The sequence below is a fragment of the Leopardus geoffroyi genome, chromosome D1, assembly GCF_018350155.1.
Source record: "Leopardus geoffroyi isolate Oge1 chromosome D1, O.geoffroyi_Oge1_pat1.0, whole genome shotgun sequence".
Taxonomy (NCBI): domain Eukaryota; kingdom Metazoa; phylum Chordata; class Mammalia; order Carnivora; family Felidae; genus Leopardus; species Leopardus geoffroyi.
In genome coordinates, this window is record NC_059329.1 from 78,197,632 (window position 1) to 78,224,106 (window position 26,475).

Consider the following 26,475-nt stretch of genomic DNA (forward strand, 5'->3'; position numbering starts at 1 on the left):
ATGAAAACATTATTTTGATGCCTCATCAGAGCTCTTTTGTATTATTTCTCTTTTGTCACTAAAAGAATATTTAGCACAATGCTCAGATGTGAAGGGAGAAAATGCATATTTCTCCTAGCATTTTCCTTTTGGCTCTTGCTAAAAGGACAGAGGATGTGCTATAATGCAGATATTAAAACTGCCTTGGAGGGAGTAATTTGAATGACTATGCTTTCCCAATGCCTCTGTAAGCTTCTTTATTGTCCCAGATTGGGTTGAGCATTGCTCCTGAATCAACAATAATACTGCCTTAAGCTTTGCTTTTTATATTATCAATATTGAACAATATGACAAGAATATTGGTATCTGGAGAGAAATAGGATAAAAGATTTTCAAAATGCATGGTATTAGATTCTTTGAACTCTTATTATATACCCTGATGATACTTAAATTAACATCTATTGGCTGATGATATTTTGATCACAAAAAAGTATCAAGGATGTTTGATCTTCTACTTAAATTGCACAGATTCAGAAACTCCAGATACTTTATTGGGGCTCTTGGAATACCCAGATCTGGTTACATTCTGAGAAATTTTTATTATTCACCATCATTCACTCAAATTCATCAGTAAGCTGCTCGGTATGTTTTGTTGTTTATGTGTGTCTAAGCAATAATATAAGCTTTTTATAATGCTATTTCTCCTTGAAATGAGGAATGGCTCTTTTCCCCTTCTTGTGCGAAGCCAAGGAGGTCTATGGAGCTGACAGCTGTGACATCAAACCAAATTAAAATAAAAACCTTGGAGTTCAATGACGTCCAGCTTTCCAATCTTTCTTCCTTCTTTGTACTGCTACAACAAGCAAATAACTGATGCAGTTTCTAGATGTTGTAGAGCAAATAACCACTTCCAGATGAAAGCAATAATACACGCAAAATGCCTTTTTCCCCATTATATCTAAAGTTATGCACATCACTTAGCTATGTGGACCTACAGGTAGTTACTACCAGGAGCGGGGACAGGTGGTCTAAGTTACTCACCAGGTAAAAATATGATGTTCAACAGAAGATCAGAATATGTGTGTCCTGCAACCACATGCATGGGATGGAGCTGTACAGGCCACTGATGAGCATGTAAACACAATCACAACACAAAAGTGTGATGGTTTTCATCTACCCTCCGTGGAGAGGGGTAACCTGCCGCTATGAGGACACTCAACAAGAGTCACATGTATAGTAGAGGTGAAGCAGACGCTTGAACATCTGTCCGCTTCATGGGAAGGCTTTTCATCTCAGAATACACGTACTAATAAACAACAGTTGGAGAAAATTGTCCACGACATTCAACATGAAGCTGAGCTCTAACTGAGAGAAGGAAGGGTGGAATTGTATTTCCCTTTGCAAAGCGAAAACAGCCGTTGAGAGCGGCCTCTTCTAAAATCTGATATTTAAAAAGAATTGTAAGAAATCAAATTGTTCAATTTGGGACGAAGAGTGGCTGAAGTTACTGGAAAGCTCATGCCTCTGAGTCTGCAAAACCGCTGGCCAGGAGAGCAAAACTTTTCCAACACCCCAATTTGAATATTGTGCTAACGCCATTGACTCTGTTAAAACCCTGGAGTTAAATAGGATCCCCTCCCCACTGCACCCCCGCCCTTTCTCTCTTAGGTTCGTGTTTGGGGGACAAGGGGGCTGGAGCTTGGCCCCAACCTCGGAATTGCTGCCAAGGGCTTGTAATACAATCTCTCCCCATTTGAAGGGTAAATCAGTGTCAATTGGGTTTGCCGTCCACCAGAAAAAGTAAGCATTTTACTTCCGCTCGGTCTATGTGGACTGATGAAATGTAGGAAATCTGTTTCTGGCAGGGGGGAAAATCGTTTTCCCAAACAGCACCGAGAGGAGCCATCAGAGAAGTATGAAGAGGGGCAGTGCGGCTGTAGCTGCTGCCGCTGCCGCCGGGCTGCTGGGGTGCGGAGCGCGGCAGCTGCAGGACCTGCGCCGGCAGGGGGCCGGCCCCGAGACGCTGCGGGAGCCCAGCCGGGAGCCCCGGCGCCCCTGAGAGCCGCCAGCAGCCAGCTCCGGACGCGGGGTGAGCAAGGCGGGCCGGCCGGCTTCCCGCCGGCGCCGCCGCAGCCGCAGCGCGCGCTCCGCAGCCGGGTCGCTGGGGGGCCCTGCCCGCCGGTGCGCGCGGGGCGGCGGGGGGAGGGGCGCGCCTGACGGTGACCTCGGGGGCGCGGCCGGGAAGGGCGAGGAGCCGCGGCCAGGCGGACGGGCTCTGGCGCTGGGTGGGTGGGCACAGCAGTGGGTGACCCGGGTTCCCTGGACGCAACCATCCCTATTGTGGAGCAGCCCAAATGACCGCGTCAACGAGAGCCCGGTGGGGCGGCTCAGCCAACCAGGGACGGAAGTGAGGGTTTCTAATCAGCACATCGATTATACACGCACACTTCTGCATGCGTGCACAGGGGTCTCTGTGATGCAAGCTCAGCGTGGTCGGTTCCCGGGAAGAGGCGAGCGGAGCGAGGGCGGTCTTCATGGATTGATGTTGGGTGTTTCACTTGAGTGGGGGAGGCGGGGATGGGATGAAAAGGGACGACAGTTGTGATTTGGGGAGATACTCCTTGTTTTCAACTGATGGGTTTCACAGAGTTGAGTTCTTTTACGTGAATAACAAAAACGCTAGCCTATGAACCAACCCCTTTGGGGAGATTTTGCATAGTAGTATTGTTCTTTTCATCCAAAGAGCGGAGCTTTGGAATCCGCAATTGTTTGGGGAGCAGAGGAGCCAACTTTGCTTTGGAGGCATTAGTCATTCCGGCAAAATTCTATCGGCCCAGTAGGGTAAATTGTCATTAACCCGGCCCAGACACCCGAAGTTTCCACGGCCTTGAATAGAGAGGGAGCAAAAGCAGGGGTTAACAGATTCTGTTTTCTGCATTCCAGTACAATTGGGGTAAGGGGTGGGGGGTGGGGGGTTGGTTCAGTACTTCCCTCCGGAAATCAAAGCCTTCGCTTCCCCACCTTCCTCGTCTTCATTCTCACACCTCCTTCACTTTCATCCACTTCTAGTTAAGAGTTTGCAAAACTTTACCGTCCCTCTCGTAAACTCCTCCCTCCCCCAAGAACCTTCTCCAACAAAGCTAAATCAGTTGTGTAGGGGAGATCTTTTGTGGGGGAAATAAGATCTGCGTGTGCACGGGAACACCCATTTGGCCTCCCAGTGTTAAAATAAAGGTGCAGACAGGTCGGATGTGCCAACCAGGCAGAGAAGTCCACCTTTCCCCCTCACCGAGCCCTGAGGTTCACCTCCGCAGGGCTGGAAACAAGCCCGTGTCGGTTATTGATTCCTGCCCCCAACCTCTTCGCGGGGTGGACACTGATTAGCTGCAGCTGGGGTCTAGTTTACCCAGCCTTTGAAATCGATCAATGAGTTCCCTCTCGAGGAATGCTCCCCCTTAACTGCGGAGGAGAGGGGGGGGTGGCTGTGGTGGTCTTCTCCAACATGGGCGTCCTGGTTCTGACTGCCTAAGAGAAGGTAAGGGGCAGATGTCTGAGGCATGGGGCAGGCGGCCTTTGCAATGCGCACTGAAGCCTTCACACATGGCTCCCTGAATGGGCTCTGGAATGGAAAGGTAGCTTGAATTTCAGCCTGTGTGTTACTAAACTTTGGGCTTGTTTCTTCACCCTACTTTTTGTGATGTGGACTGCGCTTTACTGGGATATAAAGTCATATGGCACAATTCATTTCTAGTATCTTGGTAAGAAATCTTACTTAAACTTGCAGGTGTGGTGAAATGGTGGGTCTTACATTAATCCAAGTGTGTTATGTAGAATTTTAGAATTTTGATTCAAGGCTGCAAGTCTGTATTCTAGACTTTTGGAGCCTTTGGAAGGCCAAAGTTACCTTGGTTGAAAGCAAATAATGAGGTGCTGGCAATTTGTTTGCCGAGTTTTGTTAAAACTGCAGTTGATGTTAAGGCTGTTTTGATATCTTTGTGGTTTTGATGTTGGGGCACAAACAGGATGGCAGTATTTCTTTTCATTTCTCCTGAGCAACAATCAAGATTTTCCACTCAGTGTTTTTGGACTAGAGAAAAGAACTGGAGAGAAGATACAAAATATCCCTTGTCAAAATGAGTAATGCTTGTGTAATCTTTCTGACCTAAGTGTTTTCAGGGTCAGTGGAGTTTTTACTACTGTTTTCCCCTTATATGAGACTATTCTGCACAACAGATGTATGTGTTCAATGGAGTGTAGAACTCTGCCAGCCCTCAATTACATTATAGCAATCTTTGCATCACAGACAACATCCAAAGCCCCAAAGTGTCCTCATGAATTAAGGTTTACTTACTCAACTTAGATGAAGTTTTGAGGTAAGTCTTTAGTCTAATTGATTAATTACTTTCAGATGGTTTTCTATTCAAATTATGTTTTAAGTTAAGCTGGTAGGGGTCCAAAAAGTGCTAAGTTGTTTGGAAAAATGGATTAATAGGACTTCTAAAAACTTGAAAAAAAATTTTCAAGTGCCATGAAAATACAAGAATCGGTGTCTACTCTGTTATTTTTTGGGTCATGATTTGAGAAAGAATTATTATTACAGGTATACCATCATTTAGTTCAGGACAAATCATCATGGGGCTGCAAGAAGAGAAAGAGATTCCTGGAAAAAAAGTTAGCATTACTTGAAATTGGAGGCCAGGAGAGCTGCGTAGGATATTTTTAATGATTCTGTGACTAAATAACTTTGTTGCTTTGGCCAAAGTATCTTAAGTCTCCAGTCTCTTATTAAAAGCCAGGAATTTGACTGTTACATCTTCTATGGTCCTTTTGAGTTTAAAGATTTTGTTACATAATTAGAAAAATTAATACTGAGTGTCATTTTGCCTTTACTCTTGGGGTGTGTGTGTGTGTGTGTGTGTGTGGGTGTGGACAAGTTGTGCTTCTTACCCGAAATGTGCGTCCATTTCTAAGATCTACAGTGACATTTCTGATTAAATTTTGGACTTTTATTTTCTAATTAGACCCTTAGGTTACAATTTAGCATTCATGACTTGGTTGGGAAGGTGTAGCTTTGTAGAGATACTGTTGGTTAGCCAAAATGGATCACATAGGAGGAAAGAACTCAGAATGAGGGAGCAGCACATCTAGAGTGGTCCTTGGTCATTAGTTCTTCGAATCTCAGTTGGAAGATAGCAGTTTCTCCTTCCAAATTTTGAAAGGGTGTTTGGCATGGGGTGTTTTTTGTTTGCTTAATTAAAAAACAATAGTGCTGGGCTCCTGGGTGGCTCAGTCGGTTGGGTGTCTGACTTCGGCTCAGGTCATGATCTCACGGTCCATGAGTTTGAGCCCCGGGTCGGGCTCTGTGCTGACGGCTCGGAGCCTGGAGCCTGCTTCGAATTCTGTGTCTCCCTCTCTCTCTGACCTTCTCCCGTTCATGCTCTGCCTCTCTCTGTCTCAAAAAAAAATAAACATTAAAAAAAAATAGTGCTGTTGGCCTATAAACTTTGTTTCTGCAGTGCTTCACACTTATAACACACAAAATTGAAAAGAGGTGAGGTCAGTGCTGTTAGATCAGAACAAAATTGGCCTTTAGGGATGGGAGCCCTTAACTGTGGGTTCATTAGCACTGTTTTAAATGGCCACAGTTAAGGAGTGTGTGTGTGTGTGTGTGTGTGTGTGTGTGTGTGTGTGTGTGTGTGGTGTGGTGTGTTGGGGTGGGGGTGTGTTGTGAGATCTTTCCTCATTTATTTTGGGAGGTATAGCATTCCCCCCATCTTAACTAATAGCTTCTGAGTCTTTAACTGGTGCCAAAAATGAAGTATAATTTGTTACCAAAATTTGTTTTTAAAAATACTTGTAAACTTCTCCTTTTAGAACTTAACATGTCATTCTTCACCTTGGGGTTTCATCCCTGTCAGTAAGAAAACTTTGGATTTTCCATTATTTATGGCTTTATTCCATCAATACTTTGTTTTCATTTCTCCTTTTTTTTGGCTTTTCTTTGTGATTTAGTTCTATAAAATCTATTGTCTTACAGGAGTTTTATTTTGGCACATTTTTTATGAGGGTGATTTAGGCTTCGCTAGTATTTATTGGATATAAAGTATATACCTCAAACTGGCACAAATATTTAATCTTCACAACTATCTTTGAGGTCTTTGTCTCCATTGTATACACTGGGGCGCTCCAGTACAAAGAGAAAAAGTCATCTAACTGGAGAAGAATAGCTATTCAGTGGCGAGGTAGTGGAACCAGTATTTGACCCCAGCACTTCTGATTCCAATTCTAATATTCTAATCCATTAAGTAAGCTTCTTAGTGGATCTCATAGCAGACAGTAGTGATATAATGTTTATCATTTTATTCTTATTTTTCTTTCCTTCCACTTTATTTTCGATGCAATACATTTTTAATAACATGTCAGCAACGTCTAGAGATAGTCTGGAAACCATCTTGGTCATAATCAAAGCACACCTCTAGGTGGCGTGAAAGAATACTTTTTTTCAGAGTCAAAACTATGATGTCTTCAACTGGGATTGTGGAGCAACAGACTAAACAGTCTTTAAACATGTGAGATTTTACTTATGGAGTCATTAATTTTTTCTTCTTCCCCTGGGCTAGTTCAGTCTCATCATATTCATAATGGTTATTCCAGAATCAGTTCTACTATGGAAAGAAAGAAAAAATAATACACACATTCTTTGAAGAATTCTGTATTAAGTTTCTGCATGTTTTTCCCTTTAAGTTTTATTTTTCTGAATTCCAAATCCTGAGGGTTGCATTATCCATTTTTAGATAGACCCATACAGCTTGAAGAAGCCATAGCTCAGAGAGTCATGGAAGCATTTGAATCCTTACTTGTGTTTCCAAGGCGATTGGCTTTGCCTAGTACTTACCAAAGTCACTTATCAAGCTTTTAAAATATTTAGATTACATGAATTTTCATGGTAACATCTTTCAGTGCTTACATACCTGATACAAAACATTTTTCTTTCCCCCAAACCTAACTTTTTGCTTCAAGTCTAATGGACCATTAATCATTTTATTTCCCATCTTTAAAAGCTACTCCTTGGCATCTTTTTTGGTTTTTGAAAACTTTTGAATGGATTCAAAGGATCAGAAATTATCTTTTTGTTATAATTTGTTCTTTGTGATATAATTCAACTCATCCACTTGGTTAAAGTTGAAAATATAAAAAGATTACAATCCTGCAGTGATCTTTTTATCTGAGTGATATAAATTCATTTGGTTGTTACCCACACCAGTTTAATCATTTCAATTAGAAACTACTTCACGATGCAGTAATTCTTCCACATTCCAAATTTCGATCCTAGCTGAATTCATTTCCATGTTTCCTATTCATGTCTCTGCCATATTTAAATCCTAGACTTCCGTGTACTTTCAACTAAACCACAAAGGCATGCTAGGTTTGATGGTGATTTGAAATATGAAAAATGGATCAGGAGAACATGGTTTGAAATCACGATTTTTTCCCAAGGCACATAAATAGAGGAGCCCTTGTCTATGACAGTGACCTTAGGTGTCTATGTATTTGATACATGTTTAATTAATTTCCATTATATGCTAATTACCCACTAAGCCATCTTTCTCCCCCCTTTTGCTTCCTGGGGAAATATAATCCTATTATTGCTTTTTCCCCCCTTTGTATATAATTTTGATTATACCTGAAGCAGCATAACAAAAATTGCTTAGTTACTCTTCTTACTTTTACTTAATGATCATCTATAAATATTAGAAGATAGTTTGAATTACATTTCTGGCAAAATACGGGACAGACTACATGAGAAATAAATGTGCTACTGTCAAGGAAAATAAAAACTTCACTGTTTGGAAGGATTGAGGGGAAGGATTGTGTCCCTTTGGCTCATTGAAACTGTTACATGCCTTTAGGCTTACTGTAAACTATCCCTTGATGAATTCTTTGCTGAACAATGAGCTTAAGAATCTGAGGTGTCTTCTTCCTTTTACCGAGCAAAGTAGGCTTCTGATGCCTAAATGGAAGTTGCACAGCACATAATAGGATGTAGGTAAAGTTACTGAAGTACAACATCTCACTTTCAGGAAAGTAGTGGGAGAGATTGTGTCTTGAGAAGAAAGGCATTTTAGAGGTAACCCTTTTAAGATTTCAATGAGTTATTTAAATGTATCAATCATGTGCTTAAATGTATTATTACTTAAATGTTTGTTTCTGAGGCTAGCTAGCCTTTACCAATCCTAACCAGCCACAGGTAGACGTTTTGTTTTCCTGGGACTGGACCTATTTTTAAAAGAATTGGAGCAAAACTCCTTTAGGTTTCTGATATTTAATCACGGGGTTTGGAGAAAGCTTCAGGACATTGTATGAATAGTATGATGATTAACCGCAAAAAAAAAAAAAAAAAAAAAAAAAAAAAGGCAATAATGATATTCTGGCTCCTGTAATGATAATTTAGAAACATAGGACAAATGTATTAAATTTATTTCACATTTGCACTGGTTCACTTTAGATAATTAGATATATAGAGATTTATAAAAAAATGTTTTCAAAGACAATTTATGGGAATTTTTTTTTTTTTTTTTTTTGCAAAAAGCTATTCCAAAGCATAATTGCTTTGGAAATGCAATTGTCTGTGTTTTTAAATTATGCATCTATGACACTTTTTAGGTGTTTATTCACATTAGCAGTTTTTTCTAATACTATGGCAGAATGTTTGGGAAGCAGTCATGTTTTAGAATTTTCTAAACACCAATGTTGTCTTGTTTTTCTTTCAAAAGCAGTCTTTAAAAGGCAAAAAATTAGCCTATGATAAGAGAATTAGAGTTGGACATTAAGTAGAAAGGATTATTACGTAAAGTTTCAAAGAATAGAACCGACAAAAGTGTATACAACTTATATTGGTAAATTTAAAATACCGTAAATAATGAAATATAGCTGAAAACCCCATTATATCTTATCATACTTCTTGCCAGCTGCAAATATTTTCATTTTCATTAGTCATACCATACTTGGTTATTTCATATGCACTATTTGTGTACAGAATAGAGTCCTGCACGTTGTTGAAGTGATGAGTTTATTTACTCTAGCTACTTCAATATTACTTCTATAGTCTTAGGTCCTATAAATAATGCATACAAAGTGCTACATTCAAGGCCAAGTATATATTCAAACATCTCTTCTACAGCCCATACAGGGGACTGGGCTGCTCATAAGCCCATAAGGGACTGGGGTAATGAAATCATCTTTTATTTTATAGACCTAAGACATTTAATTACTTCTACTCTAAAAATGATCACAAGCAAAACCTAGTGTGTAAAATATATAAAGTGGGAAGATACAAAGTAAGTTAAAAGAAAACCCTATGGTAGTATTTATTAGAATTCTGTTCAATTCTTGGGTTATAGTATGGGTTCTCAATGAATCTATTTTGTAAAAGTGTATCATTCTGGCAAGAATAATGGTCTTAGAGTATGAAGCCCTAGGTTCAAGCCTGACTCTGCCATGATCTTGTATATATGATCTTGGTTGAGTCACTTATCCTCTCTGGTTTTTGTTTTTCGTTTTTGTTTTGCCTTTTTTTTTTTTTTTCATTAACTGTAAAATGAGAAAAGTGTGGTAGGGTCTCTTTGAAAGCACCTTCTACCCTGTCTCCCCACCAATTATCTAAACTGTGAGTTCATATTAACTTACCCAGCTGAAAGAGCCAAGTGCTATACTTAATTGTATAGGTAAAAGTTTTGAGAGAGCTGACCATGTTTACAATAAATTGTGCAAATTATGTCATTGCTTGCACTCAGTTCTAAAATTTTGTGGAAATCTGTGGTTTCAAATATGAACCCAAACATTGGGAGTGTACAATTGAGATTCTAAAATTTTAATCAAGCCCTTTTCATTGCTCTTGAATAGTGGAATTTCTTGCCTTAGACGCTGACTTTTTCTAGTATGGTGTTTCACATGAGCTTAGAGCTTAGTGTTTGATTTTTCTATTTGACCTCAGATTGCTGCTGTTTCCTACCAAGTGATTGGTCAAAAGTGATAGGGCCAGTGCAGATAAAGCAAGTAGTGTTTTGTGGGGTTTAATAATTAAAAACCTCACCCGTCATCAAAACGTCCATGGATCTGGTTCCTTACTGTGTCATTGGCAGAAAGATTTTCATGAGACAAGTCTATACAAAAAGCAACTCCTCTTTTTTTGTTGTTTTCAAAACAGGTATTACAAGTGGATAAATGATGTGCACTGCTCTGAGCCCAAAGGTACGCAGTGGACCTGGCCTTTCTGATATGCATCAGTATAGCCAATGGCTGGCCAGCAGACATGAAGCGAATTTGCTACCGATGAAAGAAGATCTGGCCTTGTGGTTAACCAATCTATTAGGTAAGGTTATAAGATCTTATTTTGTGAGCCAAGGTAACAGGCTGTTTTTTCTCCCCCCCCCCCCCCCCCCCCATGTAGTGTCCTTCACCTAAGCATGTGACGGCACCTTGGGAAGAAAGATTTCATTATTTGGATTTTGCATCTGGGAAACCTGAGGCAGGTGGAAATTTTAAATGACTTTCTCCATATCTCTCACATGAACTGTGCTTAGTAATACCAGTATCGTGCATTGAAATGTGGAAATGTGTGGTCAAATCTCTGGTTTTGTCTATAGGCCGGTCTGATTTATTTTTTACTTTTCTTTCATGCAGCTGACCAATTTGACCTGTTCTTTTGATACTGCACACGGGCCACAGTCTGTGAAAATCTGACTTCTAAAACTAGATTTCTTCGTCCTACTTTCATAGCACACCTTCCAAAACTGCTGAATACCCAGACTCTAGAACAAAATTGTCTATCCTTTGTCTAAATGAGCTGGCTGGAGTCGTCCAACCTTGAACTAAAGTTTTCTTTGCATTTCATTTTTGTTTGTAAGTGCTCTTCCAAAATTTGTCTCTGAGAAAAATGCTACCTCATGCTAAGGCTGCCTTTTTTTTTTTCTGTTCTGCCAGCATATTCATAGGATAAAATTTCAACCATGTGCACAATGGAATCGTGCATTTAAAGGATCATCATGTTTTCACCATTAGCTTTTCACAGAGAATAGAATTAAAACCTGAAGAAAGGACCTTTATAGATATATGATAGAAGAGTTGAATACAGAGTAAACATAGAAAGCATGTGGTGCTTTATCATTTGCAGAAGGGATTTCACAACATTATTTTCTTATTTAAAGGATCTGTCAAGGCACATTTTTTATCTTTATTTTCCAGCTGATGAAAATGAGGAGCTTAGTGAGAGTGCCCTGTTTATCTAAAAACGTAGCAAGGTTTTGGCAGGGTTTGGCAAGATTTTAGCACATTTTCGCAAACGTTTCCTTTTGCTCACCATGGCTCTGGAGTTTTGCAGGGCTTTTACGTTTTTTAAGCCTTTATCCTAAGGTGAGATGTCTCCTTTTTCCCCAGTGTGTACATACGACCCTATGTGGTGTAGCAAGGCTATGTGTCAGTTTTCAGCGTGCCTAACCACAGGGTAAGGACAGGAATACCAAAGGCATTCCCAGGAAGACCCTTTATTACGCTATGACACTATATTCCCTGTAAGGAAGGGGCTGTCCCCTTTTAGTAAGACATCCATACAAAGGTAGAGGTTTTATCACCATCACATACAGGGAGTCAAGTTTGTCTAGGCAGATGGATTTCCCTCTCTCTTTCTCTCTCTGTCATCCTTCAAGGGTTTACTAATGATTGTTACATTAGTACTTTATCATTAACTTTGAGCTGTCCTCAGATACACAGGCTATTGCAAGTGTAGGAGCATAGAAGAGAAATTAAGAGCACAGATTTGAAGTAGACTGCCTATTGTGCTTGAACCCCAGATCGGCCACTTAACTAGCAATGTGATCTTGGGCAAGTTACTTCTGCTGTCTGTTTCTCAGTTTCTTCATCTGTAAAGTGGTAATAATAGTAGTGTTATTCCACAGGGTTGCTGTGGGAGTAAATGATGAAAATACATACGCTAATTAGTACTGGGCATCTTCTAAATGCTATATGGTTTGTCATTGTTATTCCATTTATATAGTTTGGTGATAGTGTTAATTTGATTTTGTGGATAAGTTAATATATTCAACAAATATTTGAGTGTGCTACAGAATCATATATCAGTTTAGGGGCCCCTGGGTAGCTCTGTTGGTTAAGCTTCCGAGTCTTGATTTCGGCTCAGGTCATGATCTCATGGTTTTGTGAATTTGAGCCCCACATCTGGCTCCACAATGACAGTGCAGAGCCTGCTTGGGATTCTCTGTCTCCCTCTCTATCTGCCCCTCTCCCACTCACACCATCTCTGTCCCTCTCAAAATAAAGAAATAAATCTAAAAATATATGTATTATATATATAATATATATTAGTTTAAAAAATGAACTCTGGAATCAGAGTGCTTGAATTCAAATCTCAATTCCATGAGTTACCAGCCCTGTGATACTAGGCAAGTGTCTTAATGCAATGTGCCTCAGTTTTCTCATCTATAAAATAAGTATAATATCAATACCAACCTCATAAGATTGTTGGAAATTAGAATGACATCACCAGCTTTAGAAATAGATTTGGCACATAGTAATCAACTAGCTAGGAAATACTAATTCTTGTAGTTAACTGTGTTTTAGGCACAGTCTGCTAAGTCTGGAGGATAGAATAGTGATTAGGAATAGAGTACCGGCTCTTATAAGAGCTTGGAGTAAATTGAAACAGAAACATTTTAAAGAAGTAAGTGAATAAATAATTCATTAACTGAGCTTGTTGTAAACAACAAGCTTATTACAGGTTGCAATAAGAATGTAAAAAGAAGGAAGTGTGAATGGGCAAAGCTCAGAGGGCTTGGAGGGGCAATCCTCTTTAAAAGGTCTTATATTTGGGGCGCCTGAGTGGCTCAGTTGGTTAAGCATCTGATTTCAGCTCGGGTCATGATCTCGCAGTTAATGAGTTTGGGTCCCACGTCGGGCTCTGTTCTGACAGTTCAGAGCCTGGAGCCTGCTTCGGATTCTGTGTCTCCCTCTCTCTCTCTGTCCCTTCCCTGCTTATGCTCTGTCTCTCTGTCTCTCTGTCTCTGTTTCAAAAATAAATAAACATGAAAAAATGTTTTTAAAGTTCTTATATTTAAACTGAAAACTGAAGAATAGTTAACAGCTAGCCGGAGAAAGCATGGGAGAATAACCTGAGTGGAGGGAATGGCATAGGCTGAGACAGGAAGGAATTTGGTACCTTGCAAGAACTCAATGAAGGCTGGCATCAGTGGCACAGACCAAGAAGGAGAGAGGTTCATGTGACTTGTTGGGGCTGGATCGCATACTGCTTTGAAGACCATGTTAAGGGGCTTTATAATTTTTTGTAGGGTGAAGGAAAAGTCAGGGAAAGATAATGATTAGAGTATAGCCTGTTTGTATAAGCATGTTCCAAGGTCCGGTGACTTGTCATCAAAGACATTTTATTTGGTGAATGTGATCATTTACAAAGCAGATTGATCAGGGTGAGCAGCCCAAGACATCCTCAAAGAATAGAGACTCACTGTGTGTGTAATGGAAAGATCCTTGGATTAAAAGTCAGGAGACCTGGCTCCTAACTGGGTGTCAGGAGACCTGGCTTCTGATTCTGGCTCTGCCACTTGGTAGGAAATTTGCCCAAAGTCACTCAGCTATCTGTTCTGGGCTCAGTGTCCTCAACCATAAAATGAAGGGCTTGGAGTGGATGATCTCTAATGTCCTTTCCAGTTCCAAAAGTCTAGGTTTCCAAGAAATCCATCTCTTGAGACCCAGTTTGAGATCATCAATATGCATAAACAAAGTGAAAACAATTTACATAAATGAATAATCTTTCTTTTAGAGAATAAGAATAATTTTTTTAACGCTAGTATTTGGTAACAAACATGCAACTGATGGTTTGTGAAATTTTCTCAGAAAAGGAATCTTAATCTCAAGGTACAATAACGTACCACCTTGCATTGACTTGTAGAAGTAGAGAGATAATAGCTTTCAAGTGAATATTCACATGGTAACTTAGAAAGTAAACTCATAACTTGAGATTATTTTAAAGTGGTGAAGCATTTGGAGTTAAGAAAATGCATTATGTACTAGAATGGTAATGAAGAGGGGAGAAGAAAATGTATGGCTATGTTAGAAGATATTTTTATGGGGTGCCTTGGTGGCTCAGTCGGTTGAGCATCCAACTTCAGCTCAGGTCATGATCTCACAGCTCGTGAGTTCAAGCCCCATGTCGGACTCTGTACTGAGCTCAGAGCCTGGAGCTTGCTTTGGATTCTGTGTCTCCCTCTCTCTCTGCCCCTAACCCACTTGCATTCTGTCTCTGTCTCTCTCAAAAATAAATAAACTTTTAAAAAATTTAAAAAAAGAAGGTATTTTTATTACACATAATAGATACATTTAGAATTCACATATGTTGGAAATGGAGTCCTTATATTAAATTTTAAAATTATTTATTACTGACCATTTTGTCACCTCAGATATTTGCAAATTTATATTGTGTAGTTCTCTTTCAATTCTTGTTTTTCATCTACTTGAAAGTTAGAAATGTTTTGAAAGTAGTTTCAAAGTTGATACTGTCTCCATATAAAATTTCTGCATTTTTTGGCAATGTAGAAATTTATATACTAAATTAAACCTTTCAGTTAGATGGTGCCATTGTGATGTGAACCTTACTTGTGGAAAGGCTTTCTGCTTCTTTTAAGTGATATTGATTAAAATATGACTTTTTTTGTCTTTCAAAAGGAGTATTAATGGTTGTTTAAATTCATGTATTTCTGCTCCTATATATTAAATGTAAAATATAAGATATAGTTTCTTAAAGAACACTCAATATGTATTCATATTTTTTTGGTAGATAAAAATGTTTGTTAGAGAAAATAATTACTTTATTGGTTCAGAGACCAATATTCACATTCATGAATATATGGAGTTATATAATATATATATGGAGTTATATAATACCATATACCATTCATGAATATATATGGAGTTATATAATACCATAATTTCCAGGTACTTAATAGGTACTTATTAATTGGTAACAATAATAAATAGCACTTTACATTCTTAGGCATAAAATTAAAGCAACAATAGTGAATTTTTATATGGAAATTTGTATATTAGAATATTAAATGCCAGCTATCTTATGACAAATTAACTAGTTATGGTGAATAAATAGTTATGGTAGTTGGGATTTGTTTATGAGATAGCATACCAACTTGATTCATGAAAAGATCATCGTGTAATGTTTATTGACTACTCACACATTCTTGGAAATATCTACCCATCTTATGGAAAATAGTCTTTGTAGTCCAAGTATGTTTCTAGTACCTGGCACCATGGAGCGTTTTATGAGCAGCATTCAGAAAAGACAGCAGAAGAACCCCAAAGACCCCTTTATTCTTCCCTATAAAACATTTCTTTGGCCATTGTGTCCTGTTACACATTAAATATATACATTTCATCTTTATTTTAGGCCTTCTGTTTTGTTACTTTTTTTTCATGAACTAGTTATTGCCCATTTGTTATTTAACTGTGTCCTTAGGACACATTTGAACTTCAAGTGATTATACAAATAAATCTTGGGGAAACAATTATCACTTTGAATAAACAGCATGTTATTAAATTAACAGTCCCAGATTATAGCACCCACCCCTCCTTGAAATAGATGAGGCATATTCTATGAATTTCATGATTGCTGATGGAGTATTGAATATTGCTGTTGGCTTAACTTTGAAATGAATATACTAATGTAAATGTTCTCAAGTTGTTTATTTCACTTGTGTTTCTTTAATCATTTAAAAATAATGGTCTGCCTTTACCTTCAATTAGTATTTGGTTGATAACATTGTACGAACCATATGGTAATATATTTTTGAGAAAAGATTTTAGTTGTTCAGCATCCAAGAAATTGACATTGTTTTTAAAGATTGTAGATCTTTAGGATGTAAGTGTATAAGTATTTGATATGTGCAGGGACTTTGAGTAAATCATAAGATATATTACAAATTACATTATGCTGAATTGTTTCACTTAAATTTAAAAATGCATTATAGTAATTGATAGTATGGTGATTTACCCTTTGCCTGACTTTCCTACATGCACAGGAAAGAAAATCCAGTTATTATATGCTTAATATGATAAATATAGAATATTTTAAAATTTTCAGTTATTTCTAAAATTAACCATATTTCAACATTAAAAAATTAAGCACCTGTTTATTGAAGCTGCTTCTGTCAAATACAACTGCTGTATAATGAGTTTGGAACAACTTTCTTTTCTTTTTTCTTAAAACCCTTTTATCAGATCCGTATCCTGCAAAGTTTTCATATTCTTGACATAGTCAATAAAAATTCCTTAGGAGAGGTGATATCTTATGCTAGTTCAAAAGTTTAGAGAATCAAATTCATGTTCACGAGTTAACACCTTTCAGAGAAGATACTGCCTCATTTTTTTTACCCATTTTTTCCAACAGAAACAGCTTTGTATTTTCTTGATATACATGCAGGGTAGATACTGTGAATCAGAGGGGACCAGATGCTGATCTAGGGTTTCTGGATATAATGAGTCCTTTCCTATCTCCCAACCTTCAAATTTCAATCTCAAAACACTGGCTAACCCGAGTTAAGATAGCAGATGAGTTTCTTTGAGTTCTGCAATTAGTGAAATATGCTGGGAATGAGCGGTGCATTGAGCTTGGAGTAGAGTTTGGTCCTGCCTGGATCAGCTCTAGAGAAAACATACACCAGTTTTCTCTGCGATGAATCAGGCCTCACATCAGAACATGCCTAAATGGCATTCTCAGCTATTCTCTGATCTACACAGTGGACTGCTATTCAGTTTTTAGCACTACGGTCTTCATCCCCAAGCTGTTTCTGTTTTTTTCTTTTTATTTGTTTGTTTTTGTTTTTTCCTGAAAGGCTTTTGGTGGAGTTTCTACAGAGAAAAAGACAACAAGAATTAGGAAGAATGCTTTATTATAGAAGCTAGTCATTTGTGTATTCAGCAAATATTTATTTAAGTAGCCAAGCACAGTGGCTAGCTAGGAGCATTGGACTGTAGGCGTAGACATCATGGGTTAAAAATCCAGATTCACTGAGTAATTTTAAGCAAATTGCTTAATCTAATACCTCAGTTTTATCATCTATAAAGTGAATACAATAATAGCCAAACTTCACAGTTTGGTGAAATGATTAAAAAACATGAATACCTGTAACGTGCCTGACATATAGTTAGGTTTCAAATGTTAAATACCATTATTAGATGTTATCATATCTGCTAACTGACTGGGAGGAAAGCTTTCTTTCTTTGCAAGGTAGAAGTTAAAAGGGATTCTTTTTCCACGTGGCTCTAGTCCAAAACACCACAGGTTGATACTTAATCTTTATGGAAATTATGACAAGGCATATTTCTGGGAGGAATACACCGATGTGTAAAAGCGTGTGTGCTGATTTAGTTACTTGACAAAAAATTTCAGGCAGATCTGCATTTCATATGATTGTGCCCTAACATTTTATGAGGAAGTGAATTAACTACAATCTTTACTCAAACTCCCTGATCTTTGTCTATTGGCAAGCTGTCAGTCATGACTCAATTGGTGGTATGACGATCAAAGTCCGCAATTATGAACGCAAGAAGTAAAGGTATTACTTCTAGACAAGGCTGTTTTAGATTAACCTTCAAGTCAACGGTCCTTACATCCTAGTGTGGGTCAGTTGGTACTCCAAGATGATTTGATTATATCTATACATTGCCCTATCTTTTCTTTTCTTTTTCAAAGTTTATTTATTTTGAGAGAGAAAGAGTGCACACATGTGTGTACACATGAGTGGGGGAGGGACAGAGAGAGAGAGGGAGAGGGAATCCCAAGCAGGCTCCATGCGGAGCGCAATTTGGGACTTGAACTCACAAGCTGTGAGATCATGACCCGAGCCAAAATCCAGAGTTGGACATTCAACTGACTGAGCCACCCAGGCACTCACCCTATTTTTCCCTAAGCATACCAATAATCTGGGAGGACAGAGCTGGGGAAGAAGTGATTCTATTATTCTAGAATCTTACTGCATCTAGTATTTATAATCTAATGTCTCAAAAACAGTTACCCAATTCAGATTAAAGAAGATCTGGTTTTGCCTAGCAGAGATATTTCATTTTTTATAATGTTTACTTCAGAATTGGAATTAGTATTTCATACCTTGTTCTAATGGACTTGTCATGGTTAAATTGAGCTAACTTCATATACTGATATAAAAAAAACTGGTAATATTAATGTAATAAGATATATCATTCCATCTAAAGTTTATATTGATTTCTTATAATTATAAAGTATGTTTAAAAATATATTTTATGATTCTTTGTGTGGAAAATATATTACACATGAAGATTAAAAAAAAACTTCTCCATCTTGCATTTTTTCCTTCATCCGAGACAGTATATTTCAACTATAAAGTATGTAACAGTGTCTGTTTTAGCAAAAAAAAAAATCCACCTTTTGGAGCTATAAAATATACAGAATTGAAAGCTGACACCTAATATATTTTTCATTAGATACAGATGTTTAATGTAAACTCATTCTTTAAGTATTCAGGAAAATCAGGCTAATGAAAATTTTTCAGGTATAATGTATAAAAAGTAAAAATCATACCTTTTGGTAAATTGCTAATAACTTTTTAATGAGAGACATTTTTCTTTTTATAATTGACAAGTTCTTTTAAATGAACTGTAATCATCTTGCCACTTACCATTATGAATAGAATCTTTACATTGCCATGGAACTTCATGAAAGACGAATACCTAAAGAGCTCTTTTAAATGAAGATAATCTTATAAGTAATTTATAAAGGGATCCTTCAACAATTTGGAGTAAAATTTACCTTCTCTACGTCAAAATGTAAATTTGGTAATTTTGAAAATATTTCTAATACTTATTTTTTCCTACTTATTTCCAGAATTACTTTCTTACTAGACCATGCAGGCCAACATGGTAACTGCATAACACAAATTTTGCTGGGCCGGCCTTTTGTATCTCCAGAACATTACTTTCATTCCTGAATGAAGTTCAGCTGCATACAATTTTGAAATAATAGTAGTGTTGTGTAGGCTACCTCTGTGGTGAGTAGTTAGGGCTCCTGATGTTTTGCCACCTGCAGAAGTCATCATCCTATCTGGGGGCTAAAATGCGAAGCATCCAGTAGGGAAGAAAGAACATTTTAAAAAAGTTAATTGTCTTTCCTTCTTTACCTGCCCTTCCCCCCAAACCAAATCAAACAAACAAAAAAGAATTCCAAACAGATGTTTCTTGAAATCCAAATATATTCTATGTTGTGAGTTGAACTTTAAGCCAGGACTTTATCTGTTGTTCCAGTTGGGTTATTTTTAGGTGTTCATGGAACTGAGCTGCATGCGTTGCCCTTATGATAAAAGCTGCTCCTAAGAGATCTCAGTACAAAACTTTAAAGCACTCCTTTTTTCCTTTTTTTTTTTTTTTTTTTTTTTTTTTTGGCTGTAACTTAACCACTCTTTACAAAAATAATACCCAGCATTTTCTCCAAATTTTCCAGCAGTTTGTTTCTTTATCTGTTAATTTATGTGCTCACTGAACACATTATCTAGGTGCCTACTATGGTAATATCATTATACTTCCCTCTTTAGGACCAAACACACACACACACACACACACACACACACACACACGCACGCATGCACGCGCGCGCGATATTGCCCCAAGAAGTTTGAGGAAGACAATAAATAGGTGCTTTTGGAGCACCTGGGTGGCTCAGTCGGTTGAGCGGTTGAGCATTTGACTGGCTCAGGTCATGATCTCATGGTTCACAAGTTTCAGCCCCATGCGGGGCTCTGTGTGGACAGCTTGGAGCCTGGAGCCTGCTTCAGATTCTGTGTCTCCCTCTCTCTCTGCCCCTCCCCTGTTTTCTCTCTCTCTCTCTCTCAAAAATAAATAAACATTAAAAAAAAGAGGTTTACAAGGAGATACCACCTTACACCTGTCAGAATGCTAACATGAACAACTCAGGCACCAACAGATGTTGGTGAGGATGCGGAGAAAGAGGATCTCTTTTGCATTGTTGGTGGCAATGCAAGCTGGTGCAGCCACTTTGGAAAACAGGATGGAGGTTCCTCAAAAAACTAAAAATACAACTACCCTACGACCCAGCAATTGTACTTCTAGGCATTTAGCCATGGGATACAAGTGTGCTGTTTCGAAGGGACACGTGCACCCCCAATGTTTATAGTAGCATTATCAACAATAGCCAAAGTATGGAAAGAGCCCAAATGTCCATCAATGGATGAATGGATAAAGAAGATGTGGTATATATATACAATGGAGTATTACTCAGCAATCAAAAAGAATGAAATCTTGCCATTTGCAACTACGAGGATGGAACTGGAGGGTATCATGCTAAGTGAAATTAGTCAGAGAAAGACAAAAATCATATGACTTCACTCATATGAGGACTTTAAGAGACAAAACAGATGAACATAAGGGAAGGGAAATAAAAATAATATAAAAACAGGGAGGGGGACAAAACAGATGAGACTCATAAATATGAAGAACAAACTGAGGGTTGCTGGAGGGGTTGTTGAAGGGGGGATGGGCTAAATGGGTAAGGAGCACTAAGGAATCTACCCCTGAAATCATTGTTTCACTATATGCTAACTAATTTGGATGTAAATTTTAAAAAATAATATTAAAGAAAAAAGGAAAAAAAAGAAGCTCGAGGAAGACAAGAACTTTACACAAAGCATATTACTAGCAGTAGAAGAAGTTTGGAAAGTTACCAAAATGAGTGATGCCTTTGAGTGTGGCCATGTAGAAAAGAGAGCAGTGTACACTGGGAGAATCTCTTTGTGGATTTCTGATTAAAGGAAAGATAGAACTTGGTCAGGCAGATATAAGGTAGGAGGATATTGTAGACAGGGACCCACCAGGAACAAAGGCTTGGTGGTAGGAATTGGAAAGTCTTTCTAGAGAAACAGTGAAGGCAATGTGTAGACCAAGAATCAAGGAGACTATAAAGATGCTAGATTAGAAAAGTGGATTAGAGACATAAGGCTCATTCTTTGGATATGTTAAAGTGGATATATTTCATATTTTGGGTAGCACAGAAGATTAGGGACTATGCAATAAAGAAGAATAATGACCCAGGAAGGGTAGTGTTTAGCAACAATAATTTTAGCAATGAGTGTGATATTTATTGGAGATGGAAATTGAGGATACAAGGAATAGCCATTGTTTTTGTTGCTAGAGGTTTAAATATCAAATCATGAAAATTAAAAAAGAATTTTTTTTCATTTTATTTATTTTAGATAGAGACAGTGAGGGAGAGGGGCAGAGAGAGAGACAGAGAGAGACAGAGAGAGAGAAAGAATCTTAAGCAGGCTCCACACTCAGCATGGAGCCTGACACAGGACTCAATCCCATGACCCTGGGATCATGACCTGAGCTGAAATCAAGAGTCACATGCTCAACCCACTGAGCCACCCGTGCACCCCCAAAATTTTTATTAATATTATGGTACCAGAAATAAAAGGAAGCATGGATCTATAGGAGCTGTGACTCATAAGTTATAGGAAATTAAGGCAGGAAAATAAAATATGTTGAAACTTAGATACTTAGAGTGCATGAAAAGGGGAGAGGTTAATTTGGGTTGCATATAAGAAAAAAATAGTGGTTTATAACACGGAAAGAAAGAAGGAATCAGGAATAACAGGTTTAGGGTATAGGGTTTCGTTTTGGGGTGATAAAATATTCTGAAATTGTTCATGGTGATGATTGCACAAGTCTACTAAAAGCCACTGAATTATACACTTACATGGGTGAATTGTAAGGTATGTGAATTATATCACAATGAAGCCATTATAAGATAAAAGGAAAATGAAGAAACAAAATCTGTTTGGGGAGAATAGAAGAATGAAGACAAACGACCTTTAACTGGTTAACTGCCAGGGATGAACAATGGTAAATGATGGTCATAAGAGCAGTAGAAGAAGCCGAGTGGTTTTGAGGAGAGAGAAAAGCAGAGACTGAACCCAATAATCCTCAGTTCAAGGATGGTGGTAGGAAGAGGAATGGTTAGAGGGGTAGTGTTTCTTTCAGGGTTGCGTTAGTTTCACCTCATCATCTTAATCAGGAAAACAAACTCAATAGAACTTAGAGATGTGGTTTACACATTGGCCGTGCCACTACAGTTGCCAATGGTGGTTGACTTTTCAATGCACTGTGACTCTATTTCAAATTAAAGAAAAGAGAGCTTATGGTGTTCTTGTAGTCAAAGACATAAACAAAACACAGGATGCCGGCTCTGCCTTCTGCCTTCGCCTTGTGGGCCAGGGTAATCAAATGGGCTCCTGAGGGTGGTTGAGTGCATCTCAGAGGTCAAACTGCAATCATGGGAAAAACATTTTGAATTTCGTTGACTGGTTGGTTTTTATTCCTCTGGATTGCCAAGTGGAGGGACTCTCACATAGGATATCTCTTTGCCATTTTGAATGTGAAATAAAACTTTTATGCAGTTGAAATTATGTCATGAACATCTAAAATGTTGAGATTCTTGCCACCAGAGGAAAACATAAAATTCCAGAGAAACATTCTTTTCCTGTGTTCCCATCCCAGATATGCAACCCAGCTGGAATAGAAGGTTTGGTGATAAAAGCTGTGTGTCAGATATGTTGGCATGAATGTCATATTTGCATTGGGGAATGCTTATGCTTTTATAATTCTCCTTTTTGTTATTGCAGGGAAGGAGATTACAGCAGAAACTTTTATGGAAAAATTGGATAATGGTGCCTTGCTCTGTCAACTTGCAGAAACCATGCAGGAGAAATTCAAAGAGGGCATGGATGCTAACAAGCCTACAAAGGTAGGAGATCCCCAGGCAAAATCATTCAGGAGGCGGATTACATTTGTAGTTGCTTATGAACAGAGGTTAATTTTAGTATTTTGTTGTCAATGGTGCATTAATATGTCTATTAACAAAACACAGAAGATGCATTTTAATCAGGCAGCATGTAATTTGCAGTGTACATAAATTACATAATCCTTTCAGTAAGTCTAATTAACTAGAAGGTTATAAAAATTGATGGTATTAATACAAAACAAGTACTGTGTATAAGCTGGTTGAATCTGATGTATTGATTACAAATTTACCACAGAAATAATTTATGTAATCAGGTGATGAACAAAATCTGGTCAAGAAAGATTTACTGAATAGGTCTTTGTTTCCACATAGATTATTATAATAGCTCATTGGAATAAAGTATCTGGAGTGTGTAATTTTTTTGTAAGTAGTAGCATTGAACTAAGTAACTTTGGACAAATTATTTTTTTCTGACTGCTCAGATTTCCTTCGTGCACATATTCTTTTAAGATTATTATGAGTTCATAATGAGAGTATGATGCTTGTTATCTTTTTAAAAATTTTTACATTGTTTTATTTATTTATGTTTGAGAGAGTGAGGGAAAAAGAATGAGCAGGGGAGAGGCAGAGAGAGAAGGAGATCCAGAATCTGAAGCAGGCTCCAGGCTCTGAGCTGTCAGCACAGAGCCCCACGCGGGGCTCAAACCCACGAACTGTGAGAGAATGACCTGAGCAGAGGTTGGACACCCAACCGACTGAGACACCCATGTGCCCCTGATGCTTGATATTTTTTAGAAGAAACAAGATAGATGACACTTTTTAATTTTTAAAAGAGAAAGAAAAAGCATAAGAAAAAATAAGTTTAAAATAATGTTGAAAATAGCTTAACATAAAAACTTAAAAATTGTTAAATTTTCTGCAACTGTGGCAAAAAAAAAAGTAAATCTGATTACTCATGTATAGTTTCTTTATGATTACTGAACTAAAATTCAAACAAAACTCAAGCTCCCTAAAATAATGCATTTTTTTTACAGCTCTGTACTTACTTTGGAGATAATATTTTACATCACTCTATGAAGTACTGTATGCTATATAGAAAGCCCCTCCATTATATTTTCCATCTTAAAAGCAGCTCTTTGAAAGTGTTAGTTAACGCAGTGGTTCCCAAACCTTGCTGCACGTTGGAATCACCTGAGTGTCTTTAAAAATGATTCAGACTGGGCTCCTGTGCCTGAACATCCTGATTTAATTTCTGTGGGGTGCAACCTGGGGATTGGGATGTCTCAAAAGTTCTGCAGGTGATTCTCATGGGCAGCAAAATTTGGGAACCACTGTGTTCATCTTTTTTTTTTCTCTATTGGATAGATGCTAAGTGATCTGTGGAAGATCACCAGGCTAGTAAGTGACAGAGCAAGAATTTGCTGTGGACCTTCTTTTTCTAAGCCTCTCATTTTAGCGCACTGTGTGTAGTATAGACATGAAGAGATAGATCATTTATGAACATGCTTATGTCACACTTAGTGTGAGGACGTTAGGAAACCAATAATTCTTTTGCCGTGCTTTCCATTGTAATGAGACTCTACTTCAGCTGACCGAGCAGAAAACATAATGCCTAATAGGAGGACAATTTGTATAGAAGGTTCACTGTGAAATAATTAACAAAGAGGAAAAAACTGCTGGGTGCAAGATTGTTTTGAGATCATTATGTTAATATTGCATTGGTCCTGAAACTTCTATTTATATTGCTTGTTGTTGAGAAGAGAGACCATTACTTCAATGCTAAGGTCTTGAGCCCTTCATAGTAACAAAGAATAAACAGCTCTACAAAGGCTGGTGTAAAGTTTTCTTGTTTTGTTTTGTAAGCTTATGTTTTATAAAACAGAAGCTGAGATCTCCAAATAGAATTGTACGGCCATCAGCTGTAAGAGAACCCCCAAAGCATTAACCTATAATTTAAAGGCTTTGTTCTTGGGCACATTTTGCTTGGGTTTTAGTTTTGTTATTTATTAATTGGACATGTCTATCTTTGATTTCCTTACCTGTAAAGTAGGAGTAATAATTATGCATATATACGTTCCAGAAAGCATTGCACAAAAAAGACTTTAGATAAATATTATTTCCCTTCCCTATGTGAAAGAGTTAAGAGATCCTGATGAGAATTTTTGATTTGCTAGAAGAAACTAGGAGAAAAAGATGAGTACTTTGTAAATATACCTACTATAGTTAACACGATATGTACAAATAGGTGTATCTTTTCTGTAAATCTCCATGAGAATATGTAATAGAATAGTTATGGATCAGGATTTTGATAGCTGTTTCTCCTTTGAAACATTCATTTCAAATTATATAATTTTTATAATACAACTATAAAACATAAAAAAGAAACAAATTAAGTTTTCCTTTCAAAGTGAGTAAAAATAAAGCAAGGTCTTATTAAACTTGAAATACTTCCTTGACTCTAAGCAATTTGTTTAATTAAATATAAAGTTCAAATTTATTCTGATTATAATAAATATATTTTAGTATAAAAACTCAACTGGTAATTGAACAAGTGTAGATTTAAAAATACCCTTTATGATCTCACTTTCAGTGCTCAAAAAATCAAATTTAATTTGAGTTAGAAGTCGACACAATTACTCTTGACTGAATTACCTTCTGTGTCCTTGGCAGAATTTATATATTTTACAACTTACTTCCAACAATATGCAGCTTAAATCAAAATAGCATATGTCTTACTATATGAAAAAAGTGCAAAGAAGGTTAGTTTTCCTTTTTTACATTTTGTGAAATATTTTTCAAAAGATGAGAAACCACATGGCTAATACTTCATTGCTATTACTGTTCATAAATATAATTTTGTCAATCTATCCAAGTTTGATATGAGCACTTTCATAAATCAAATATAATTTTGTTTTCAATCCATCTTTTGTCTAAAACAGGAATAGATGTTATATGAAATTGTACAGTATTTTGCTGTTATTAAATCTAAATTTAAACAAGAATAAATTCACTAAGACCCAGGTAGTTAGGTTGACATTGAATATTTCCCATAGAAAAACAAGGAGGCTTTCAAATTGCATATAAATAACCTATGGGTTACAATATTACCTGATTGTATGTGTGTGTAATTATTTTCCACTTTGGCACTTTAGAATCTAGGAAAAACAATAGTGGTAAAGACTGATAAGTTGGTTAATACCTTTGCTGAATTAGTGAAACTGTTACATTTAGGGAGATATTAAAACATAATTACTTTTAAAAAAATCAACCACAAACTTGATCCCTTCTTAAGTCATGTCATAGGAAGTCCTTTGTAATTTTCTCCTAGCACTTAAATCTCACATGTTCGTTCTCATAGCAATATTTTTACTTTTCCTAATTGATATTTAATTTGGAGATTTTATAGCTATGTAAACACATTCAGATGAGTAAGTTATACTCGGTATGTGTGAAGTATGTCTGTGTTAAGAGTGACTTAAGCACTCCTAATACTTGCAAGCCTATTTAATAAATATGTTAGACAGTTTACATCTTTAATATTTGAGTTATAAATCCATGAGTTATATCCTATTCTGGCTTGATAACGTATCTCAATGAAAGTAAATGATATCCTATGA

General features: G+C 37.4%; 1 protein-coding gene across 5 annotated transcripts in view; it reads left to right on the forward strand.

Annotated features, from left to right (window-relative positions):
- Positions 1 to 1,653: 1,653 nt before the first annotated feature.
- GAS2 (growth arrest specific 2) overlaps positions 1,654 to 26,475 on the forward strand; it is a 131,313-nt gene continuing 106,491 nt past the window's right edge. The window contains exons 1-3 of one of the 5 annotated variants that reach the window (XM_045484796.1): positions 1,654 to 1,779; positions 10,187 to 10,351; positions 22,740 to 22,861. In XM_045484796.1, coding sequence (XP_045340752.1) covers positions 10,204 to 10,351; positions 22,740 to 22,861 — 270 coding nt within the window. In that variant the 5' untranslated portion in view covers positions 1,654 to 1,779; positions 10,187 to 10,203. Of the gene's footprint in view, positions 1,780 to 1,953; positions 2,069 to 3,129; positions 3,515 to 3,586; positions 3,612 to 4,147; positions 4,353 to 10,186; positions 10,352 to 22,739; positions 22,862 to 26,475 lie in introns of those variants that run through there. The other 4 variants (XM_045484793.1, XM_045484795.1, XM_045484798.1 and 1 more) reach the window with 4 other exon arrangements.